Here is a 25066-nt window from a genome sequence, read left to right on the forward strand (position 1 = left end):
GGAATTGTGGGGATGATAATCATGCCATGTTCTTGCTGCTCTGCTATAGTATGTTGCAGAAAGTGTTCTTCTCTCAACTTTTCCAATCTCTCCTTTTTCATTTTTCACTCACACCTTTTCTACACTAATAAACGGCGTGTTTTTCATAAAAATTCTCTATAGAAAAGTTGCTTAAAAATAATATTTTATTTCTTTTTTTAGCTTAGTACTAATTAATCATGCATTAATCCGTTGTTTCGTTTTTCCTTCATGGAGGAGTCCCCAACTTCTAGAAACAAACACATAGTGGTGTTTCCATGCATGTTTCTTCACTCGTCGCATATTTTGAAGACCGAAAAATCAACAGCGACCCGAATGATGTAGGAATGCCACCAAGGCACCAACGCTAACATTGAACACTAGATGTTCCTGCCAGTTGCTGAAGTTCCACAGAATCTCACTATGCAATCCTGGCTGTGTTCGGCACCTTTTTTTCCAACCTTTCTGTCTCCTTTTTCACGCGCACGCTTTTTAAACTGCTAGACAATGTGTTTTCTTAATAAATTTTTATACGAAAGTTACCTAAAAAAATCAAATTAATTCATTTTTTAAAAAACCAATATTTAATTAATTACGTGCTAATGAACCGCTCCGTTTTACGTGCGGATGGAATGAGTTCTCATCCGGCACATGCGAACGCAGCTGGTGGGTGATACGAGCACAGTTGGTGAGAAATATTGGCTGGTGGCATTCCGTACTGTGAATCTGTGATGGCATCCCGATGGAGCTTCCCAGGCAACCTTTGCATACGGACAGTCGGACAGCGGCGAATAAGAATAAGATTAGAGATAGGACTATCTCCCTGTTCTTACTGCTTTCCCTTTTTATTTCTCCGCTCTTTTCTTCTATCAATATCAATGATGTCATGATGATCCAGCGAGATAGGCGATTCAAGTCCTCCAACATCCACGCTAGATCTGCACCTGCATACGGAGCCTTGGCAGGAACAGATGAGAGAGGTGGTGGCCGCGGAGGCAGCTGCAGATGCATTTTGCGGTAAGAGATCGAATTATGAATTCTGCCTTGTCATGCATTATTTTCCTAAGCTATTATGTCATTAATTACGATCCTTCGGAGTTTTTTTTTCTTGAACGATCCTTGTGGGAGTCGGAAGTGTATATACGCACGCACTTAATTGCATGGTCAATTTATTTACGTCCCGGATTAATTTGTCAAGCAAGCTTTTGTATATTCTTATTATATTTAACAGTTTACTCAGACGAAACACAGGATACATATTTTCACAAGCACCACGTGCATAGTCCATACAAGTGGCAGAGCCCCGAACATGAAGGACTCTCGCTTATTCCGACACAAAGCCTAAGCTCCCACGGCATCCGTACGTCTTGATATCGATAAGTGCCACAGTCTCCCTCAAGGCCTCAAGGGTCAAGGCAGCGTGTAATCTGTGAAAATTAAAATAAGTTAATTGCTCTAAGTATTGAAAAAATGCTAACCATCGATTAATTTTGTATGAAGAAGACTAGAAGAGTATATACTTGCATTAGAAAAGCCACTAGATGAAGATAAATCAGTGCACATAAAACGAGAAAGTAATTAACTATAATTAATTGAGTTTTAATTATTTAAATTTAAAATATAGATCTATTTGATATTTTAAACGAAACACATCATTTAACATCATTTAACAGTTTGAAATCCGAAATCATACAAACCGAGAAAAAATAATCTACTCCCTCAGTAAAAAAACCAACCTAATTGGGGATTTGTTACAACTTACAACATGGCCATATTATGTCAAATTGGCCATGTATTGGCCATGTTGTGTCAAAACTCCAACTAGGTTGGTTTTTTTTTATGGTGGGAGTACATCTTTAAGGCTAAGTTATTTTATTAGTGCTCAACTCAAATGTCTTTTTTTCGTGCACGCTTTTCAAACTTTTAAATTGTACATTTTTTAAAAAATATTCTATACGAAAATTGCTTTAAAAATTCATATTAATATATATATTTTTAAAAAATAGCTAATACAATTTAATTAATCATGCGACGATGAATCGTTTCTGTTATACGTCCGTGAGGGATAAGTTCCCAGGCAACACCAGTCTTTACCTCCGCACTTGTAGCCGACGGGGCGGTCGGCCATGTTGCAGCGCTTGGGGATGGTGATGGCGACCTCCGGCTTGATCCCGGCGACCCTGGCCGTGTTGGACAGCATCACGGCGCACAGGCAGCTGGGGCTCTGCCCGATGGTGTGCACCGCCGAGCAGCAGCTGCTCGACGGCGCCGACTGCGGGTCGTCCGCCGCCGACACGCATGGCGCCAGCCGCAGCGCCACCCGGTCGGCGGATGCCCTCCCGCACTCGCCGGCGCCCTCCGCCGCCCCGCCGCCGGCGACCACCACCACCACCGCCACCGCCACGAGGATCACCAACCTGCCCGCCCTCATTGTGTCAACTAGCTAGCTACCGTTCTCTTGCTTTGCTTTTGCTCGGATGATCACAACTTAATTTGTGTGTATGATCAGTTTAGTTTTGCTGCTGTGCTTACTCGTATACAAGGGTGTGGTGCTTGTTATATACTAGTGTCCAGGGTTCACGATCCTGATACCGGGTCAAAATTCGCAAATTTCATGGAATCCGTTGATAAATCAAAAACCGATAAAGTCCTAATAATTTCTGTCGGGAATTTAAAATTTTGTTTTCTTGAATTCAATTAAAAACCGAGTCGTTTGTGTTTTCGACCTGATTGGAAAGTCCGGATATTGCGAAATCCAAATTAAATTCCACTGAAATTATGAACCCTCACAATCCCAACCCAGAATCAAAATCCGCTCACGAGCAGTATCATCGGATTTCACGAAATCAGTTGATAAACAGAAAAACAAATCTGAATAAATTTTGTCAAAAATTTAAATTTTAGTTTCAATATTTTTAAATTTAAGAAAAACAAAGTGGTTTTTTTGTTGTTGACCCGATCCAGAGAGTTCGAATTTCACGAAATCCGAATAGGATTCCACTGCAATTCTTGTGAACACTGCTAGTGCCATTGTGGCGCACAGCACGCACCTCAATCATGTCCTGGGGTGAATGGGGAGAGCACTGACGGTGAGCACTTGGCACTTGGCACTCCTTTGATTTCTTTGCATTTGTGGCAGCATGAATCATTAGAGGTTTGGTTTCTCCACTTTGGATTTATGTAAGGAAAGCAGGCATGAAGCTAGATGTGATAGTGGGCTTCTGCCTAGGAAAGCACTGTACGTGGTGGCTCTACATTCATCTTGTGTGAACGCGCTGCGTGCGCGCGCAACGGACGCCGGCCGTCGATTTCACATTGCTCGCTCCTCTCTCTGTGGAGCAGATGACCCACACTCATCCTTATAACATATTCCCACCGACCTAAAATATAATAAGTTTAAATTTTATCCTAAAATATAAAATCTAGTAATTGTAATTTTTTTTTACTATCCGTAGTAAATTTTACGATATTTTAGGAAAGAGAAAACAGGTGGTGTGAAACATGATACATCGATATCATGCGCGAGTTGACTATCCATGTCACTTGTCGAACGTATGGTTAGCTAGTTACAAAATATTACCTAAATCCGTAAAAGAATGCCTGTATACATATACTCCTAAAACCTATAAATTTTTTACATGGTTTTCAATGAAATACTTTGACTACTAATTTATTTATATTATGTTATAACAACTATGAAAATAAAAATCATATGAAAATATTTTAAAGTATCAATCTGATTTGAGTAAATTTCACTTTGGGCGATGTATATTTATCAGATTGGGACATTGGACCAAGGTTAAACGTATGTTTTCACTTAACATCATATTTCTTTACCATACTTTATAAGTTGGACCAAGGTTTACCACTTGGGCCAGCGGGACAGCTTCGGCCCAGTCCATGTGAAGCGTTTGCTCGTATGGAGGCGACGAGTCTAGGTGCACGCATCGGCTCTTGGTGGGGAGCAGCGACCAGTGACGACCTCCAGGGCTGTGTTCAGATGCCTCTTTTCCCGATCCCTCTTCCTCGTTTTCCACGCGCACGCTTTTCAAAATGCTAAACGGTGTGTTTTTTTAAAAAAGTTTCTATACGAAAGTTACTTAAAAAAATCAAATTAATCCATTTAAAAAAATCAACAAATACTTAATTAATCACGCACTAATGAATCGCTCTGCTTTCCGTGATCACTGTTTCGGATGGGAGCTGGTTCTAGCGAACAAAGCCGCATCGTGAGCTCGGCACGCAGACCCCGGACGCCATGGCCAAGGGCCAGTTTAGTGGACATCAATGCCATCATGTATGATGGCGTCTAGAGGGCACAATCTGTGGAACAGCCCGGGTCGCTGCTTGGCTTCGTGGAGGCAGTTTATACTATATCAGTCTGTTATTCGGTCTTGGAGAGACAAATCAAAACGGTGTTAGAGCAACTCCAATAGCCTCTCCAAAAGACTCTCCAAGCTAAATTTTGTTAATTCTTACAAAAAAAAGTGCTCCAACGGCCTCTCTATTCAACTTTCCAAGCTATTTGGTTGGTCAAACCTTTCCCTCACTAGCCTAATTTGGCCAGCCAAACTCACTAGCCATCTATGGGTCCCACCTATTCCCCCTTCTCTTTCCTTTGCATCCGCTTGCGCGCGCGCTCTCTCTCTCTCCCTTTGCCGCCAATATCCCTGCCACCGTCGCTTGCCAAATCGACGGCGAGCAGCGACGGCGGTGCTCCCGCTAGCATCCATCGCTCGCCTCTGCCACCCGCCGGCGGTGCTCTTGTTGCCGTTGGCCTCCACCGGCTCACGTCAGCCTCATCCGCCGCCGTCGCCTCATCTCCTCGTTGAGCGGCGACGACGACGCGCGGAAGAAGCCCGCGGCAACGAACCTCCTTCCTGAATTATTCCCTCGGAAGAAGCCATATGGCCTATTTGGTTTTGGGAGGGGGGAGTTGCATTTTCTATTGGAAGCTATGTTGATAAAGTCGACTGTGATGTAGTACCGATGAATGCTTGTCACTTGTTATTGGGAAGACCTTAGCAGTTTGATCTAAATGCAACACATGAGGATAGGTCCAATTGCTATTCCCTTATGCATAAAGGAGTAAATCATGTGCTGAAACCAATGCAAGAGAGTGTTATTAAAGTGGAGGTATTTCCGACTATGAAGAAAAAGAAAGAAGTGGTTAAAATTAACAGTAAGCCGAGGACGGCTTTGTTTTAAGGAAGGGAGGATGATGTGACCAAAGCACCTGTATCTTTTGCCGGTGGTTCTTTTCAAATCTGTGTGAAACAAGATGAAAAGAAGAAACCGACAAGGAGTGCTACCGATCAGATGGGCATAGAAGAGAAGAAATTGATGGGGTATATACGTGTTGGTTCATTGCACGTACCGATCTTGTCATGCTAATTTTCCATTAGCATGTTTATTTACTTAATTAATTGCAGCATAGGAGATTTGTGGTGTTGTTACCAAGTTAATTAGGACTAAACTTAATTAGTCTATGTTTAATTAGGTTTTGGGCCTTTGAGCCCATGCCCTTTCCTGGTGCTTGCGTGCACACATATATATGTCCATGCAATAGGTTACAGGGGAGGTTAGGGTCTAATTTGTTTTGGTTCGTCATCGAGGTCGTGTCCTCCGCCGCCAGGGACGATGGCGCTCCCATCGTCGATATTCTGCTGATTGTTGCCGCTATCAACGACAGTGACACAAGTGTGTGCTTGGCAGTTTTTCCCTGCTGAGCACGTGCTGGAGCCAAGGAGGTCTCCATCTTCTTCTGATCGTGTGCTTTGCCAGTGCACGGGTAGAGAGGTGTGGTGTTCAGTTTGCAGTCTTTCCAACCTCTGTAAGCTGAAGAATTTAGGGGCTGTTTGGATACTTCTATAGCTAAAGTGTGGCATACCACAATTTAGATGGCTAAGAAATTCTTGGCCACGAATTAGGCAAATGTTGGCAAAGATATATGTCTATAACAAGTAGGGTCACAAAATAAAAAAGTGTGGCATGACAAAGATGTGGCAAGCAAGCGAACACTAGGCTAAAAGCATGTACAAAGGTAGAGTCAGAGACTAGCATCCTACAACAGATAAAAACAATATGGTCTCTAATCATTAATGTATCAAAATACTTTTTCTTACTCTCTTTTCCTTTCTTTCACCACCATATAACAAAATTTGCTCTAAAAAATGCTAAGAGTTGACTCTGAGCCGTTGTCATGCATAACAACCATACTCTTTTCTCTTTCTTTCATGTCATCAAATTTACTTACATTAATAAAGACCATTGTACATGCCCTAAGTTGGTTAAAGTAGCTTACCAAAGTTATGGTAAAGTATCGTCACCATCCAAACAACCCCTAATATCGTCGTTTGTCCAGTTGACTAGTCTTAATTAATTTTGTTGCTCCATTTATCACATCAATATATATATAGCCATATATATATTATTGGTTGCTGATTGGTACCGTGAAAGAGAGGGGAAAATCAGGGTGCTCGCTGCAGGGTGCTCATCACATCCGTTTTCATTAATAATCTAATCTTCAACTAAACTTTCTATCGATTTCCACCACCTCTACCAAACAAGGTATTGAAATTAAAAATCAAATTCCCAATTACCACCCCTACTTAGGTATTGAAAATGAGGGGTTCCTTCCTCAATTCCATCCCATGGAAATTCCCAACCAAACAAAACAGTTAATAGCTCCATCTCTCTAAACTCACAATCCCTCTTAAAAACTCCCTCCAACCAAATAGGCCGTCATGTAAACTCCCAATCCTCTTCCCTCGAGTTGCCAAACAAACTGATAAAGAAATTCAATGGTTAAATGTTTGCTACTCCCTCCGTTTCAGGTTATAAGATGTTTTGACTTTGATTAAAGTCAAACTACTTCAAGTCTAACCAAGTTTATAGACAAATATAGTAATATTTATATTACCAAATTAGTTTATTAAATTAATAATTAAATATATTTTTATAATAAATTTATCTTGGGTTAAAAATATTACCTTTTTTCTATAAATTTGGTCAGACTTGAAACAGTTTAACTGTGACCAAAGTCAAAACATCTTATGACATGAAACGGAGAGAATATATATTTAGGAGGGGTTTCATTATAAGGAATAAGTTCACTCTAGGTCCCTCAATTTGTCGTCCAGTCTGATTTTCGTCCTCAGTCCAGAAAACCGGATACAAAACATCCCACGACTTACAAAACCATGCAAACATAGTCCCTCGGTAGTATTGACCCTAGGTTTTGAATGATGTGGCACCTACGTGGCGTCTTTGACTAGATCTTTGTCCCCACGTGGCAATGACGTGACGCTTACGTGGCAAATTTGATCCCAAAAAATTAAAAGGAGTAAAATTGAAAACTGAAAAATTAAACAAAATAAACAAAAATGAAACAAAAATTAAAAGGAGTTGAGGCCATGTCGCTCAAAGTCGTGGCCATCGGGCCGGGGCGCCGTGGGTGGGACTCGACGACGGCGACGGACGCGTAAATCCGGAGTTGAGGACGACGACGACGCCGCAGATCTTGGACCCCGGTCACCGCCGCCCTCCTCCCATGCTCTCGTCGTCTGTCTCCACCCCCCTCGTCAGCGAGGGGACTGGGGGCTGCCGCTTCGAGGAGTCGGCGCGAGGAGCCGATAGGGAGGACATGAGGGAAGCCGGCGAGCGCGCGCGGAGAGGGAGGAGGCGAGCGCCACCCCTCGCCGACCGCCGCCCTTTTCCCTCTTTGCGCTTGTCTTTGTCCCCCTCGCCAGCCGCCGCCCTACTCCCTCTCCGCGCGCAGCTCGTCGGCCGGCGAGGCCGCGAGGGAGCTCGATGAGGAAGGAAGGATAACCGGGAGAGAGAGAAGGAGGCACCGAGCCGCCGACGCACCGTCGTCCGTGGATAGAGAAGAAGGTGAGGTCCACTCCCACTATTTTTTCTTTCGTCCGAATGACATGTGGCCCATGTTTTTATTTTAGTTTTAATTTTTTTATATTTTGCTTCCAGTGCCACTCAACACCACGTAGGATGATGATTAAGGGTGTGTTTGAGGAGGAGATTGAGTAGATTGGGAAGATACGCAAAACGAGGTGAGCCATTAGCACATGATTAATTGAGTATTAACTATTTTAAACTTCGAAAATTGATTAATATGATTTTTTAAAGCAATTTTCCTATAGAAATTTTTTGCAAAAACACACTGTTTATTAGTTCGGGAAGCGTACGCGCGGAAAACAAAACAATCTTTATCCCTTTCTCCTGCGCTCGAACGCAGCCTAAGTCAAACCAGCCACGTATACGCCACGTCACCCAAAACCACCATCTAAACCGCTAAGGGCAAGTGGTCTCTACGTTAATTAGAGACTATCACGTTATAATAGTTAAGACAATACGGTCTCTAATCATTAATATACCAAAATACTTTCTTACTAGTCATCTTTCCTTTATTAGACTCAATGTAGCGAAAAATTTCCTAATAAGTGCTCAGAGTCGACTCTATACCGTACCGTTGTCATGCGTAGCAACCATCTTTCTCTTTCTTTCTTCCTCTCTCTTCCACATCACCAAATATGCTTGCATTACAATAAAGAGAGACCGCTAATAAAAACCAATATACATGCCCTAAGGGACCTTGTTTACACTGGTTTTAATAGTTGAGGTACCTGCTGTATCTTGTTTTTGGGTTGAAGGACGAAAATCAAATTCGTCGAAAGGTAAGGGACTTCAAGTGAACTTATTCCTTCATGATAACGAGGAGTACACTCCACAGTCCCCTTACCTTACCTATATATATTGGTGAGAGAGAGAAGAGAAAACACCCACCGACCTCCCTCGTCATCTCCGCGCTCCGCTCCGGCCTCCCCCGCACAAATCATCCGTCCCGCCGCCGAGGATGCCGCCGAAACGGGGCGGTACCATGAAGACGACGGCGGCTGCGGCGGCGGGAGCCACGGGCACAGCGGGAGCCTCTCCAGTCGGCGGCGGTCCAGCGGGAGATGCAAGTGCTGCTGCGGGGAGGAGGGTTATCCGCCTTCGATCGAGGGAGCTAGGGCTGGAGGCGACGACGGGCGCTGGGGAGGATGTCGCGTCGGATGATCCGGGGCCGGCTCGGAAGAAGGGGAAGGTCCAGCCGGCGACGAAGGGAGCCAAGGGTAAGGCCGCACGAGCGGATCGCCCTACCCCGCCGCCGCGTCCTAGATTGCCGCCGTACCCCAAATCCGGCGATCCCATGGATGTTCTCAAGTGGGATACAGAGTTCAGGAGGATCTGCGCTCTTCCAGGTTAATTTATGCTTAATTAATTACTACTTTTCTCTTTAGCCGATGTCACTAGGAAGAAGGAAAACAACTGAAATTTTTTGCTCTGTTTGTTGCGCGATTTCTTCAGAACCTGCAGGTACTGTCATCCCTTGCACTGTCAGGAGGAAGCCTACGGGCCCTCGCACCGTCAGCGTCACGGACATCGCAAGCGTAGCAGACAATAGCATGATCCGGAAGGCTTCTCGTTCCGTCGTCGGCATTTCCTCCAGGATACCTGGTAAAAAGATTGCTGTTAACGATCAATTTCAATTACAATCCCCTCCAATTAACAGCTGCTTCTTTTTTTTTTTAAGATAAAGGAAGCTTTTATTCAGATCAAGATAACTACATTTCTTACCAGCTGCTAATTCTGCCTATGTTGCTATTTCTTCCTATGTTTTCAGATGGGAAGGAGATTATGCAATGCAGTGGTATCGTGGTCGATTGGAACAAGACCAGCAGGTTGGCGACAATCGTAACTTGCTCTGCAGCCGTGTGCTTTGATGGTGCACTAGTCCATCCCAACCCCAAGGTATGCAGAAAACAAACCTAGCTGGATTGATTAATGGTGACACTTGGACTATGAAAGTTCTCTGTAAATTCCCCTTCAAATCTTAATAATATTTGGTCAGCCTCTTCCAAGACCATGAAAATTAATTAACATAGGGTAGATATGTTTGCACAATAGCACTCCAGAATTAACCCTTGTTCTTTAGATAGCTACGGGTCCTACATAAACTAGTTGACACCCTGCGTGTTGCGGTGGGCACACTATAAAATTTTCAAAGTGCATAAAATTGATGCAAATTTTGGTCATCGAATCAGCATATGAAAAAAATAGAGATTTACAGTGTTGAGATAGAATTCGTGCCTAAATGTTCGTTTTTCAATTAGGAAAGCAACCCCAATTCTCATGGTTCCTGACATTCTAGCAATACCAGGCTGGTCGATTTGCTGGATGGCTGCGAAGATATGTTAGGTATAAAATCAGGATTAGTCTCATGGCTATATGATTAATTGAAAAGTTCAAAAGTTTATAGAACATATAAAAAGTTATCTCACCTTCAGCAGCTATCCCAAACGAACCTTAATGGCTGCCTTCATCTGGATAATCTAGGCTACATGCAGGCCTTATTTATAGCAACTCCAATCTGTATTACAAGAAATCAATATATGTTGAAACTGAAATTCATACTGAAATTTGTGTTTTGAGGTCGGTAGAGATAATTGGCATTTGAAGATGAATATAAAAACTGTACAATAGAAAAGCTAAGGCCAATACTGCTTCTTTACTGAAACAAATCTACAGCAAGCAATGAAAGAGAGGGAGTGTTTAGTTTTGTTTACCACTTCATTAAGGAATGACATATACCAATTCGATGAATTGTTGCAAATCCTATTGGACGGAAACCTGCGAAAATAGGTAGAAACCAATTGATTAACTAATAGTCCTTGTCATATATCAGGATGAAGAAAAATCTAGCAAAATCAACCACCTGATGGGAACATGTACGAAGCAAAATGAAAACTTAGCTGTTGTCAGAGATAAAGAAAACTATTTACGGTGGAGGAATAAAAAACAACAGCTGAGCGTGGCCTGCAATTGATAAGTTGGTGAGCCTTAAAGAATAATTTAGAAAATGTTTTTAGTTAGGAATGTAAATTTAGAGCTTTGTGCAGTACATACAATCAATGTAAACACTCATCCACAGCAATTATTAGTTGAACAAAAGATGGTGCTGGGGTTACAGGGCCATGAAGTCAGTATTGCTTGCAGTCCTGTGGTAGGTCATCAGAAATCACATACATGACGATTGTTAATTGACAAACTCCAAAACTGTGCAAAATAGGATAGGAAACAGAATGTGGTCGAGCAGGAGATTTTCCGGAAGCACAAAGTAGTGGTAATAAGATAGTAAAACGGCATACCAAGCTTTCCAGCAATTCTTATTTCCAAAATGTTCAACATATAAGTTGAGACAAACATATGTAAATATGTAAGGAAAAAAATATCTATTTGATCACAGCAAATTGTAGGCAGGTAGTAGTAATATAAGGTGGAAATAGCTAGTACATAGTAGCAATATAAGGATCGGTTGGTGAGGGTTAGGAGTGTGCATTTTTTCCCCCACAAGGACCGCTGTGGGTATGGAGCGTGGGCGAGGTGGGCTGGGCCAATGGAAAACATTGATGGGGAGCTGCCCCAGTGAGTAAGCTGGCCCAAGATATCAATACCGTTGACCTGGAACCATGAAGACCAATCCAAATGTCGAGAATTAACGATGACGTGGTGCAACGTATTGCAAGCTTTATAGTATTAATTGCTATGGTGGGTACTAACTATATAGGAAGAAGGGATGGCTAGCATATTATGACTCGAAATTAAGAGTATATTTGCATAGGAAGCATGAGAGGGGATAGTACATATGTTTATTCCGTGTTTTTATTATCTTTTTCTGAATTGTTTAATTTTGTCTTTTCATTCTTATTGTTTCAACTGTGCTATTCCTGTTCATAATCTTTATTGGATCACATGATTCAAAACCATGTGATCATCTCTTTTTGCAGTTGCTCGTACATTTGCCTAATAGGTCTACCGCAGAAGGACAATTGCTTTTCTTCAATGCACACTACCGTATTGCATTGCTGGAGGCCTTGGTGGACTCTCCATTGGAGCCTGCTAATTTTGGCTCTAGTCCAAAATTTGGACAAAAGGTGTTTGCCTTGGCAAGGGACAAGAAGTCATCCTTCTTTGCTAGGTCTGGGACAGTCCTGTTGCAGGATCCACCATTTTTTTTGAAGTACAAATACTGGTTATCTCTCAGCTCTGCAATTGAACTGGTATAAGGATCGTTGTTGTTGCAGTTTTTTATCCATTCCCACTTTCTTGCCTATTTAGTTTGTGTTATTTCTTTGATGCAGTGTGGCACTGGAGGACCTGCGATTGATGAGCGTGGTGATGTTGCAGGGATGACATTCGGTCGTTTGCCAAATCCAGATCTCCTCTCTATCTCTATCCTGCAGACATGCATTGACATGTGGAGGAGATTCAGGTTCATTAACAATCTCTTGTATTGTTGTATTGTTTCTACTATTCTTTTGATGTCTATAAAATTGTGGCATGTTGGGTAGGTTAACTTCAAAATTTAGATAATATTTAGATATATGTTTATGTTGGTATTGAAAACAGATAATATTGCAATCCTAACATGAGTGTTTAGTCAGCGGCGAAGCCATAGCCCCCCGCCCCCTGCGTTAGCAGTGGCACATGTCAATCTAAGGATTTAACGGATATTACTAGCCACATGTAATATTATTTTACGATAAAATATCTTTCTTAAACTGAGATCTTCTTTCTGTAGCAGTGACGGCGTCATCACTCTCTCGCCAAAACTCTGACCATGTCATACGATGAATCTCTAGAGAAATCTTGGCACCCCAACCTTCAAATCGTGGCTTTACCTCTGTGTACAGTGGCGGACCCAGGATCGAAATCCTGGGTGTGCCCACGTCGACCTCAAGTGCAAAAATCAAAGTCCGGTGCTTATAAATACCATGTGATCTCAAGAGCAAAAAGTCAAAAGTTTTAGTGCACATAAACTCCCTATTTTCCTTCGCATATAGTTGATTGGTTCAACTTGATCTCTCCCTACAAATAATAGAAAACACAACTTCAATTTGAACTCTCACTAATTTTAGTTTTTAATTTTTCAATCAATCTTTGGCACCTCCAGAGAGAAGATAGAAGATATCAGTATGATAGAGAGATTGAGAGAAAAAAAAGTAAGAATGTAAACTAGGACGGCTGGACAGGGAAGTCCTGGCCACTTCGCTGGTCACTATGAGCCTGCGACTTCTGCCAACTTCCCATGTAGGCTCTTGGGCTTTGATTTCTGCCAGCTTGTTTGAGGCAATGAAGCAACCATCCTTTGTATAGGTCCACTATGCATACTACTAGCTATTTTTTCCCCAAAAATTGTGGGTATACCGGTGTCTCCACCCCTGCCTGTGTACAATTTCAGTGTCCTATATGCATAGAAATATTCAATGGCTGACGCTTTAAGATTAGCTACTTATGTTTAAACTTTGGTTGTTATACTTGGTATACTTTGTAAGAAATTCCACAAATTCTTGATGGACACATAGGTGTGGCATATAATATTAGCGAATTGTCTTTGTCTTTAATAGTCTGTGTAGCTCTCTTATATATCTTGCAGTGTAGTTTATGTGTGCTTATCAAATATTTTAATATCTTCAAAATAATTCCTTGTCAAAATTTGAAGTTAGTGAATTTGGCTTATTTCAGTCGTATTGCTCGCCCCTTTCTTCGTATGGACTTGATAGCCTTTCAGACGTTGGATATTTCACACCAGGAGGAGATTGAATCGGAGCATGGCATTACCGATGGTTTCATCGTGGACTTGGTATAGATATATTTGTTTTACTTCAGTTCTCAGAAATATATTTTTTAATTATTTTGAACTTTTTAGGTGCGCCATGATTCCACTGCTGGGAGAGTTGGTATTTCCAGGGGTGATGTCATTGTTTCATACAATGGACTTCGTGACTTCACTCTGCATACGGTAGAAAGTTTATGATTGTTTTCTTAGTTTTGAAAGGTGCAAAACAGTATTGCTTATATGGTGAAATTTTTATAAGCAGTTCGAGGAGTACCTTCTCAATCTTGGCTGGGGTTTTCTTGAGAGTACTGATCCGAGCTGGACGATCAATTTAGAGGTATATTTCATAATCTTCTTGGTGTTGAGAATATTGAAACTAACAACTGAAAATATAATATATTTTTTTGCTTGTAGCTTGAGATATATGATCCTGTTAGACGTACTATCAGAGGTGTTACCTTCCCTCTGGGATTTTCTGATATTTGCGAGGATGTATGTAACATTTTATCTTAGCGTATTGTTTTATGTGATATGTTTTTTAAAAAATTAAACTGACAAACTTGTGAAATTTTTAGGTCCTTGTACTGCCATGAGACAGCTGCGGCATAAATCGTCAAAGCAATGTGGCTAACTGTCGCTATGCCATATGCTCTTTTTTGTGTGGCAATTGTTTTGTGATGTCATATATTATCTTTTTTCTGGTGAGATCTGTAACCAGAAGAACATATTGTGATATTGATCCTTTTTTTGTTATGCGGTAGGGCTGTTTGTGACTTGCAGGGTTTCTGGTGGCCACGATTACAAAACTGAAAAAAGATGAAACATATCTGAAATGTTTTTTTAGGGTAAATCTTGGTAGCATTTTATTCACCTAAAGAAACGTGCTTACAATCCTCATCAAGATAAGGTAAAACAAAACCTAGAGGAACCGAAACCTAGGTTGTGAAACAACTAGTAGAAAGACCTTCCTTCGCTAACCTATGTGCTACCACGTTTGCCGAACGATGAACCTAAACTAATTTCACAGCTTGGAACTCACTCAAGCTGGATTTCAAATCTTGGATCAAGGTGACATGGATAGATTGGTTCACCTGGAGCACGAATCGTAAAGCACATCTAGTGACCCAAAATCTGTAAAACTTGGGGATGGATTTTTTTGTTGATAGATGGTTAGCAATTCCGAAAAATAATTTCCAGGTAGCCAATTCCATGCATTGTCAATGTAAAGAATAAGGGAGAAAAATAACCCAATCATGGCATTAATGTACTTACTCTTAACATACAAAAGCTATTACTCCATCTGTCATAAAATATAAGCATTTTAGAACTTCGACATAGTTTCCAAAATGCTACTTTAACCAACATTATTTATAAAAATAAGATGTTGTTGGGAGATAATTATTGCTTAGTGTGGATGTTATGTTGAGCCTTAAGCATGATGTATATATAGAGTGCCTAGATAAGAAAGAAAGAGGATCTAGAGATAAGAAAGATCACGATATAAATAAATTATATTCTAATATCCTTATAACTACCCTACACTATAAAATATACCACTGAGTTTTGCTTGATGTTCTGTGTAACTATGAGTTGTCATTTTCATCCTTCAAGATTTTGCAAGGATGCCTCCTAGGGCTGGAAAATTGGTTTTAATTTACTAATTTATACTACGCTACTAGTGGATGGGTTACCGTGGATGGGTACCCATTTTTTTCCTCCAATGGATGGGTTACAATGGCACACTTCCGAAGTAACGCTTGTTAAGGACAGAAGAAATTTGTATTCTTGACGACTTACTTAAAAGTCAATTCTAGGAATTAAACTATATAATAAAAAACATTAAAAAGAACATATCTAATGTTAAGTTTTAAAATTGGAATTTGGTTTGTGGCTAATAAGCTAAAGTGTGTGTGACGCGCACGTGTATTTGTTTGTTAGAATTTTTTAAAATATTTTTTTAACATTGTAGCAATTAATTAATTCAGTCATTTATGCTCTTAGATTATCAAAGAATCACATAATCCATCGTCCATTCAACTATTCAAATGAAAAGAAGGCCACATTTCTTTTGGTTTCGTCGTTATTACAGCTGTGCCGGGTGGTCCTCGCGGCAGAACTTTGGGGGCAGGAGACCGTGTGTCGCATACTACTATCCATGGTATTCTTAGTTGCATCTTTTTGCTACTGGTTACTGGTAGAGGTGCAGTTTGCATCAATACTTTTAAATTAATAAAATATTTAAATATATTCAATATGAATCTCGTTTTGCCACATATTTTAAGTGGAGTACAATGCAAATAGATCTTAAAAACAATATATGATTTAAAAGATATAAATTATTAAAAAGATTAAAAAAATACATACTACTGTATTTTTTAAGTTGAAAGGAGATACTAGATGGAGTACAAACTAGCTATCACTAGCAGGGTAGTCACGTCCAATAAAAAAAATCATTCATTACAATTAAGTTACTTCTATAATATATGTAAATTACTTTTAGGCTTTATTGAATTTACTTTCATATGTCTAAGAAGTAATTTAGTGAAATCTAAAAGTAATTTAGATATATTATAAAAGTAATTTATATTTTTTTATCAAAATATAATTATGTGAGATCTTCTTATAAAGATTTAATTGTTACAAACACAACGGTGTAATCGGATCATAGATCGAATGAGTAGCTTAAAAGAAAATTGTATTTGAAGTATACGTAAATAGTGTCTGTTAAAGGATGAAGTAGTCACGTCCAGTTGATATGGTTTTACCCTACTCGCATGGGTGGGAGAAATCGCTCTTATCCGCTCCTGACCCGAGTCAAGCAGTCAACTCCCCGTCCGTATCGGCGAAAAGCATCGGAGAAATCTGCGACGGCGATGTTAATTAACGAGAGAGGAGGAGGGCACCGATCTGAATCTGATGCCCGCGACGACAACACCCTGATCCTGATATCCCAAGGCCCCTCTAATTTCTATCGGAGATGAGGATGAGGCAACGCCGCAACGGTACTAGTAATATCATCCTCCTAATTTGGGGATTTTGCTTCTTTTCTTTTTTGCAATCTATGGGCCTTTTTTTTTCTTCTTCTTCTTTAATTTGGTTTTGCAATTTGGGCATTTGAATCCCAATCCGTGCTTCCCCTCCTCCTAATTGCTACCCAAAGCCACTGATTCGACAATGTAACATCCAATGCGGCCTCACATCGATTAGTTTGGGTCACCGATCATGGCGCGTAGAGATCACATCACATATATATCACCCGGTCATCTCTAAATGGCGCTGCAGAAACAACTAGTGTGTTTGATGATCGATGGTAGTAAGTGGAATTGTGGAATTGCAGAAACAACTAGTGTGTTTGTCACGCTGTAGACTGTACACAGATTGTTTGTCATAATCATCTAGCTAGTGCTCTAGTTGATGCTCATATGAGCTACATCAATGAATGGCAGGGGCACCAAACATCCCAGCAACGTGGTACCTGTTAAAATCACGGCATTCTATCTCTCACAAATTTCCATTGTTTTGTCCACCAAATAATTATAAAACAAGAGCACTGCATAGCTAAATACTCCTAAATAGTGAACATTAATTTAAAAGTCAGAATTAATAGCAATATATAATAGGTACGGTACGATGGTTAACAAGCCATAGTAGTGCGTGCCAGGCAGTGGCAACAACTTAACTCCAGTGAACCATTACAGGTTTGTGCCCATGATGAGAGCAACTCTCTAGCAGTAGATTTAAACTAGGATAGGTAAGATCAGTGCAGTAATCGATACAGTAACTAGCTAGCAGTCAAATAACTGGAATACAAGGTAGCATGCATTTCAGTACCAAGCTTCCACATTGAACTGCAATATCTTCTAGTTCCAGGATCTTCACATTCTGATGTTGCTTGACTCCTCCTACTGCTTAGAAAAACAAATGATACATTTAATGATTTAAATACTTGGACAAATCTTTGCAAAAACTAAATGTTGAGGATGTCGTATTGAACCACAGCATACAGGTAGTGTTCTCTAATATACAAACACTACAAATTATATCTATTTGATGAAAATAAATGAAAATTCTTTTCATAATCAATCCTACCAACATATTATTTATCGTAAGTCGATATGAAAACATATCTATATTCTATTATTAACCTACAGTTCACCAACAACAGTCTTATGTTGAATAGTATACACCTACATTACTCATTCATCAAATCCAATGACTCCTATACATTTGTGTCAATCGGACGACCCCTATACATTAATTTTGTGCATTGCTAATAGATGCTGCTGAAAATACTTTTACCTTTATTTCTTAATAGAAAATTGCAACTCTGTTCGCTGTTTTTTGAATGTTTGGCATACCACTGGAATTGGAATCTTAATGAAACAGTGTAGCAGTAGCCAATCTCATTTGATTTTACCATGTTTTCTAAGCTTATCTCATCAAAACAAGTCTGTGGCTATGTCTTCATATGCATGGATCAAATAGAAAATGCTATCCAAAGTTGTGAACATTGGTTTATTAACTGAAATCGACATACACACTATGCCACTCTAATCATTTGCACCACTGATTTTAATATGGGATAAACATACAAGTAGCATTCTAGATTAATTACGAGAGCTACTCTTTGCAGGAATTGGTGCGTGTTAGAACATAACAGGTTCATCAATACTACTATAAATTTAATTGATTATAGATCACAATAGGTGTTTTTCTGACAATTGGTTTGCACATAACTCTGTCAAGACTCTTTGTAAGCGCTCTGTATCAATAGAAGTAGCTGGGAACTAATCAGTGATTTCTCTGCTTGGTGGTGAACTTATTATATACACATCCAATAATCATTTGAGTATCCTGCTGGACTATAAATAGCAAACATGCGGTGGACTTATACCAGATGCATCTGTATAGAGCACCGATGTTCTTGAATTTATTTTAGGACCTGTACTTGCCTACTCCATCCCAAAATAAGTGAACTAGAGGAGTGCATTTATTTTGGGACGGAGGGAGTACTTTTTTCTGGCTTGGAACTCAAATTATAGAAGCTCAAGTTACAAAAACTTGTGATTCTTTTCCCCAATCTGTAGTTAGTGTGTCTTTCTTTTCTGCTAAATTAGGGAAGATGAAAGTTATATTTCAACCTAAGAAAATAATCTGCATACAATATGACTGTTAAGCATACTTCCATATCCTAGTTATTCATGCTTTAGATAGTAGAAACAGTTATTTACTTATCTGAAAACTGCTTCTAAATTTTATTTCTTCATATTCCTCAAATATACAGACAATAGATAAACCTTCACCCATTAAGCATTCTTTTTCTATATAAATTGTTCCATTGATGTTGCTGAGTGTGACCTGGCTGGTGTGCTGCAGCTCGTTTGGGAAGACTGACTAACAAACGGACATTACTGCTTCCGAAGGACCAGCGGGGCTGATGAAGATTTGCTGGATGGAACGCAAGAACCTGCTCAACAGCAGGCTTTCTGTGAGATCGCGCATCGGTATAATGCCTTTCTGCCGATCCATGAGCAATCCGTCGTATCTACCAATCAACCCAGGTTCGCCCTTCCCATATGCTACATATTTTCCTCTTTGATTTGGGTGTAAGAGATGTCCACCATTGCCCTAGGTGATCTGTCTAAGCATTCAAGGGGCGAGGGGTTTGGAGACCATACAGGTTGCCTAGCAATTAACTCAAGTTAGTGGAGTGTATTGGATTTTTCATTGTGCTATGATTTAATCTGCACTAATAGCTTCAGTTTTGCACTTCTGAACTTTTCTGGCAAATTGTTTATTTTCATGCTTTTATGTATAATTGGACTCAGATATAATTAACCAGTGAATTTGTGCCGGAACCACATGACAAATATGCCATTTCATTTGATGTATTTGTTTTACTTGTTTTCCATGGTTATGAAATTAAAAATCCTCCTTTCCCTTCATATATGTATGTAGCTTACTGGACCATGGAATGGCTGTTGGGAATCATCTGACTCTTCAATGACATAACATTACCCCTCTGCAGGTATACAATTCAATTTTAAAACTTACACTTAATCTCTATGTATATCTTTAGTGTTAGTGGAATGATATGTTATATTTTCTGGTAGGAGAATTAACCAAATATATTCAATCTGCAATTTTATTCTTGAAATGCAAATTTGCCAAACCAGTGAATGTCAATATCAGTTTCATGTCACTTACCTGTGGGTGCATATTCAAATTGTATATTGTCAATGAGCATTTTGTTGATGATACAGCTCTAACAATGTTTTTGAAATCATTATCTCTTACAATGTTTTTGAAATTACTGCATAAACTTGGGCTTGCAAACTTTGTGGAATTAGTCTGAACTTGGTCTTCAATTGTGCGCCAACATGTAATTAGTGTGTATGTTCTGAATCTGAACTTGGACAAGCATCTTTTGCTTGGAAATTATTGCTAGTTCAGGATACTAATGAATTGATGGAATTATATGTTTAGCAAGCTGTGATCATGGTTAGTAAATGCATGTTTTTATACAGAATTTGAATTTATCAGAACTCTTGTGGATGCTGCAAGGTAGTCTTCCCTAATCTTATACATCAAAATGTTTTGATCAACATCATTCCTGTCTCTAGAGGGCAACATGACACGTGATTTCTACAGTGAAACTGCAGCTGAAGTATATAAACCAAAATTTTTTATCCTTTGAGGTTATGGGAGCTCTAGGTCTGAAAAACTAGGTCATGTAAGGAAACACCCATGAGTTATTATGACCTTTACCTGCAAACATACTTCATAAGAAAAAAATCATATACGCTGTGTATAAATATCTTTAAGCTAATTGCCTATTTGTTATCTTTGCCCGTATGATCTACAGATGGTAATTGTTATCTTTGCCAGTATGCATTTCTTTAAGCTAAATTGCCTGTTTGTCGATAATCATAATTGGCACATTAATGGCTACATATTTGTAGATCATGGTGATTCTCATTTTAAATGCCATATGGTTAGTTTGGTCTGACCTAAAGTGATAGCACACTGATTGTTCATTTCCCCTATGGTTTTCTTACATTTAAAATGAAGCATCCTTGATTTTATATTTGGTTGTGCGATAATCCTGAATTTGTTTTTCTCTTTTTCTTTAGAACTATCCTGAACATTTGTCCTCAGAGTTATAGGACGTTATGTATGCAGTGTAAGTCCCCCATCGCCTCTGATCGCATGTTTCATGCAGGGATTTCTATGCAAGAAATGTTCAGGTTATGGTTACTCTAGATTCTTAAACGTCAAGGATGTCACCGTCCTTTTTGAGATAGCATGGCACTGGAAAACAGCTCCACGCCATGTTGCACATGAAAATCCCATAAAAGAATATGTTGGATGTAATATTACACACCTAACTATGTAATTAACATTAACAATATATAAATTTATCTGTTCTTTTTTCAATTTCAAAACTATGTTGTTCTTTCTCTTTTAATTGTGTGATTTGAATTAACAAATATTGTCTTAGCGTTAGCATGGGCATATATTACTAGTTATATATGTTTGCTTTTTCATCTGTATGATGGTATAGTGGTGGGTCTAAAATTAAGATTTTTTTTGTTTCATTAAACTAATCTATATTAAAACATATGCATATGAATATATGATAAGAACTGACGTACCTGATTAGCAGCAGGCCATCCTCCAGTCAACTGAAACACACACACAGAGAAACACACATACAACATTATTAAGATCCAATATAATACAATACTCATGCTGTTAGTCTAAAAACTGAAATTGACATACATATATAAATCTAAATTACCTACCACTTCAAACTGAGCCAAGAAACGGCGAATGTCTCCCAAACTCACAGCATATCCTTTCATCTCGATCGTCCCATGATAGGTCCCTACGAATTCCATTTCATTGTTCAATAGTGGACCACCCGAATACCCGTGACCACAAACCAAACCAGAGACCTCCATAAGACGCATCGTGTGTCCCTTGACATTGAAATCAATATCACACACAGCATCATATGTCCTCTTCAGGTACGAAACACATCCCTCAGTGATTGATTCCGAGCGTTGAGGGGGCCAACCAAGCAGCATGACTTTCTCTCTTATTCTTGGAGGAGCAAGAGCAATGTTGATCGGTGCATGCTCACAAATGCAAGTCTGTGAGTTGGATAGTAAGATGTCATCAGCATTCACCTGGAGAACAAGCAAATCTTTGCTGGTATCGATGGCGACCACCATTGCATTCGTCAGTGATCTAAGTCTCCGGGAGGTGGGCATTGGGCTGGGTGTTGCTAGTATGCGTCGTTCTTGATGCACACATAGGACATCAAACGTGAACGCTGCGTTGAGCTCCTGCAGGGTCACGTCATGCTTATCTTTGGTGTAAACATCCTCAATAATGTGGGCGCATGTAAGAATCTTAATAATGTTTGCTCTCCTAGCAATCACAAACCCTGTTGCTTGTCTCTGTCGGGTACCTTGGGTGATGTTCATGGTAAGACCCTGTTTTGGTTCTGGCTGTGGCTTTTGCTCTGTCTTTGTCTCTGGAGCCAACTCTGATGTGCTGCTCTCTCCATCTTCTTGCCTTTATCCCTACTTGCACTTGGACCATCAGATTGGTTCGTTTTGCTAGCCTTGCTTGGACTGCCAGTTTCATTTTCTGGAGGTGGCTTAGGTAACACTCGACCCGAGATACTAGTGTACACGTTTTTGCACATTTCTTTATATCTTGGTTGATTGTTCGGTACATGGAAGTGTCGGATATCAACCTCTACCAGGAAGACAGAATCTACTGCTGTGGTGGCTATGTAATTCTCTGCCTCGTTGGAGAAGATGTGTGGCAAGTACCGTGGCTGAGCCATCTGAGGTTAAAATGGTGTATATGAGATGGGCATATATATGGTTCGTTGACTGAACTTTGTAAAAACAAAGTTTGTGTCTTTTAGTTTGAGAAGAGAGCAAACAACGACCAAATTGGTACCAACAAACCACATACTCAGAACTACTCTAAAACTATAATGCAATCCAGTGCAGTGCAATTAAGCGCTACTACTCCTGTAGGTAGCAGAGCAATTGACACATCTATCATGTCATCGTATTTTAATGGTTATCAGTAGTAAAATCAGTAAAAGGAACTGGATCATTCAATTCATGGATAGATGATTTATCACTTTTACCATTCATCAATCCTAAAAGAGACAAATAATAAATAGTAGCGCCTTTGAAAAGAAATACTGCTATGCATGTGTACAAATAATAACGAGACGGCTCGGCTTTGTAAGCTCTACTTCCATCGGTTCTGATGGTGGGCTCAATAAATGGGCTTTTGTAGGCCGTACCAACTCTAATACGAAAATGGGCCATCTAAACGCTTTTACTTCGAGCCCAAATCCGAAAAAGTTACAGCCCACTATATATTCTAGCAAAGCCCGGTTTTTTGACTCATAAGCAGTTAGGGTTTGTACGCCATTATTGGTTCTTTGGATGGTGTAATAAAATCCCAGCTAATCGAGCTTATGAGCTAGTAGCTGTTTATTTATGTTTTTTTTTAAAAAAAAAAGTTGCTTATGAGCTAGCTGTTTAAGAGAAATGAGGGACATGAGAGGAGAAGAGAAAGGATGAGCAGCATTTGAAGAGTAAAACGATGAACACTCATGACTAGCAGAAGGAAGAAGATGAAGGAACACCCTGCACATACACACACAAACTACTGGAAAAAAAAAGGTAGCTGCCAGATCTAGCTGAGAGAAAAATGCTTGAGATTAATTTAATTAGGTAGGAAAAAAAACGTATATGCAACATCTCATATCACACAAACAAACGAGGAACAAGAGCCAAATCAACAAATTTTTTTAGATAATGGATTCAAATAAAACCTGGCCTCTACATGATCCCAAGGGATGTGTATACATGTCGAAAGATAGATATGAAAGAAGCGTTGGGACTTACTGGTGCTTGCTCGATCTCGCCAGCCGGCCGTAGAGAAGAACTTGGTCCGGGTGACCTACAAAAGTTGTGTTTTTGAGATCGATCAATGGAAATCACACCCACATTTGCTGAGAGAATCAAAGAAGAAAGAAAGAAGGAGAGACGAAGAAGAAACGTACCGTCGTGGAGTCAGGAGGAGATGGAGAGGAGGGCTCGCATGCTTTTCCTCCCTGCCCTTCTTTACTGGTCTGTGAACTTGGCTTGGCCTACAGTGGTATGCAGTGTGCAGTAGCAGCAGTGCCTTGGCATGTACTTACAAACAAGCAAAAGCAACCTATACATTAATTCCACGGGATACTTTTTTCTCTTCCCTCTTTTGTTCTTCTCTTCTTTAGATTCAAAAGGAACGTTTCAGATCAATCAGGTACTGTAGCACTATGGATGTTATCAACATCAATAGTATGGATGTTGATCATACCGTGAATAGATCCTGCATATTTCTTCTACTACCTCCGTTCCAAAATAATGCAATCTAGAATGACTTGAATCCAGACAGATTAAATCTTATCCTATGTTGCAATAGTTTAGGATGGAGGAAGTTTACAATTTACTTTAGTATGTGTTATGTACTCCCTCCGTTCCATAAAAAAACGAATCTAGGATCAGATGTGACACATCCTACTACTATGAATCTGGACATATAAGTACTAGGATGTGTCACATTCAGTACTAGGTTAGTTTTTTATGGGACAGGGGGAGTGCACAAGATCCTAATCAAATGATTTTTCAAGTTAGCTACATGAATTATATTTTTTATCTACAAATTAATTAATTAATGTAAGAAACAATTTGACGAAAAAGAAACATTGAATTGCCTTTTGCTTACTGGGTCGTTGTGACTATATGAAATGTGTTTGCATTAATGCATACATTTTGTATTTGTACTCATATCTTTTTTGTTTTATGTTACATAAAAAATATAAATGATTCTCTCTAACCTTTCAGCAAAAAAAAAGAAGAAGAAGAAGAAGAAGAAAAAATGATTCTCCAACGGGTCAACCACCTTCCACGCATATTTCTAATACACTGGGTGTGATCACAGCGATTTTTGTCCGGGCAGCAAAAGGAGAGATTCTGGCCGGCCGGCAGAAAAAGGAGAGCGATGCTTTGAGAGCATGAATGAGGTGACGCCCTCAACTCACAACTCACAAGTCTGCACAACCCAGCATTGCTTTCAGCTGTTGGTGAGTACTGTAGTTACTATTACTACTGCAGTGCAGGCTGTAATAAACTCCTCGGGGGATTGGTTCCTACTGACCACATACTACACAAAAACTACTGTGCAATGCAGTGCAGCAACAGAGCAATTGGGTTGTCATGTGTCATGGTATTTTAAAGGTTATTAAATCAGAAAAATCAAGCTAGATCACTAGTCAGTGGAGAT

The 25066-nt window shown here is 39.8% G+C and overlaps 3 protein-coding genes and 1 long non-coding RNA gene across 6 annotated transcripts; 2 read left to right on the forward strand and 2 right to left on the reverse strand.

Annotated features, from left to right (window-relative positions):
- Positions 1 to 1203: 1203 nt before the first annotated feature.
- Positions 1204 to 2544, reverse strand: LOC127773009 (non-specific lipid-transfer protein-like). Its single transcript, XM_052299021.1, has 2 exons — positions 2113 to 2544; positions 1204 to 1445 (listed from the first exon to the last, which is right to left on the reverse strand). The coding sequence occupies exons 1-2, from the start codon at positions 2447 to 2449 to the stop codon at positions 1429 to 1431; spliced, it is 354 nt and encodes a 117-aa protein (XP_052154981.1). The 5' UTR covers positions 2450 to 2544; the 3' UTR covers positions 1204 to 1428.
- A 6277-nt stretch (positions 2545 to 8821) lies between these two features.
- On the forward strand, positions 8822 to 14529 carry LOC127774660 (uncharacterized). Its single transcript, XM_052300939.1, has 10 exons — positions 8822 to 9278; positions 9385 to 9534; positions 9701 to 9828; positions 11865 to 12137; positions 12219 to 12349; positions 13603 to 13720; positions 13787 to 13879; positions 13959 to 14033; positions 14111 to 14188; positions 14272 to 14529. The coding sequence occupies exons 1-10, from the start codon at positions 8891 to 8893 to the stop codon at positions 14287 to 14289; spliced, it is 1452 nt and encodes a 483-aa protein (XP_052156899.1). The 5' UTR covers positions 8822 to 8890; the 3' UTR covers positions 14290 to 14529.
- A 1960-nt stretch (positions 14530 to 16489) lies between these two features.
- On the forward strand, positions 16490 to 21213 carry LOC127773190 (uncharacterized). 3 transcript variants are annotated; one of them, XR_008017535.1, is made up of 5 exons: positions 16490 to 16698; positions 19073 to 19257; positions 19329 to 19397; positions 19655 to 19724; positions 20919 to 21213. It is a non-coding gene; the product is annotated as an uncharacterized LOC127773190 (long non-coding RNA). The 3 variants fall into 3 exon arrangements; XR_008017534.1 differs by having other exon boundaries at positions 19073 to 19397; XR_008017533.1 differs by lacking the exon at positions 19329 to 19397.
- LOC127773189 (uncharacterized) lies at positions 16879 to 23891 on the reverse strand. Its single transcript, XM_052299215.1, has 5 exons — positions 23802 to 23891; positions 23644 to 23698; positions 21502 to 22556; positions 21352 to 21381; positions 16879 to 17601 (listed from the first exon to the last, which is right to left on the reverse strand). Exons 3-5 carry the CDS (start codon positions 22186 to 22188, stop codon positions 17599 to 17601), a joined length of 720 nt encoding a protein of 239 aa, XP_052155175.1. The 5' UTR covers positions 22189 to 22556; positions 23644 to 23698; positions 23802 to 23891; the 3' UTR covers positions 16879 to 17598.
- Positions 23892 to 25066: the final 1175 nt, after the last annotated feature.

The sequence above is a fragment of the Oryza glaberrima genome, chromosome 5 (assembly GCF_000147395.1).
Source record: "Oryza glaberrima chromosome 5, OglaRS2, whole genome shotgun sequence".
Taxonomy (NCBI): domain Eukaryota; kingdom Viridiplantae; phylum Streptophyta; class Magnoliopsida; order Poales; family Poaceae; genus Oryza; species Oryza glaberrima.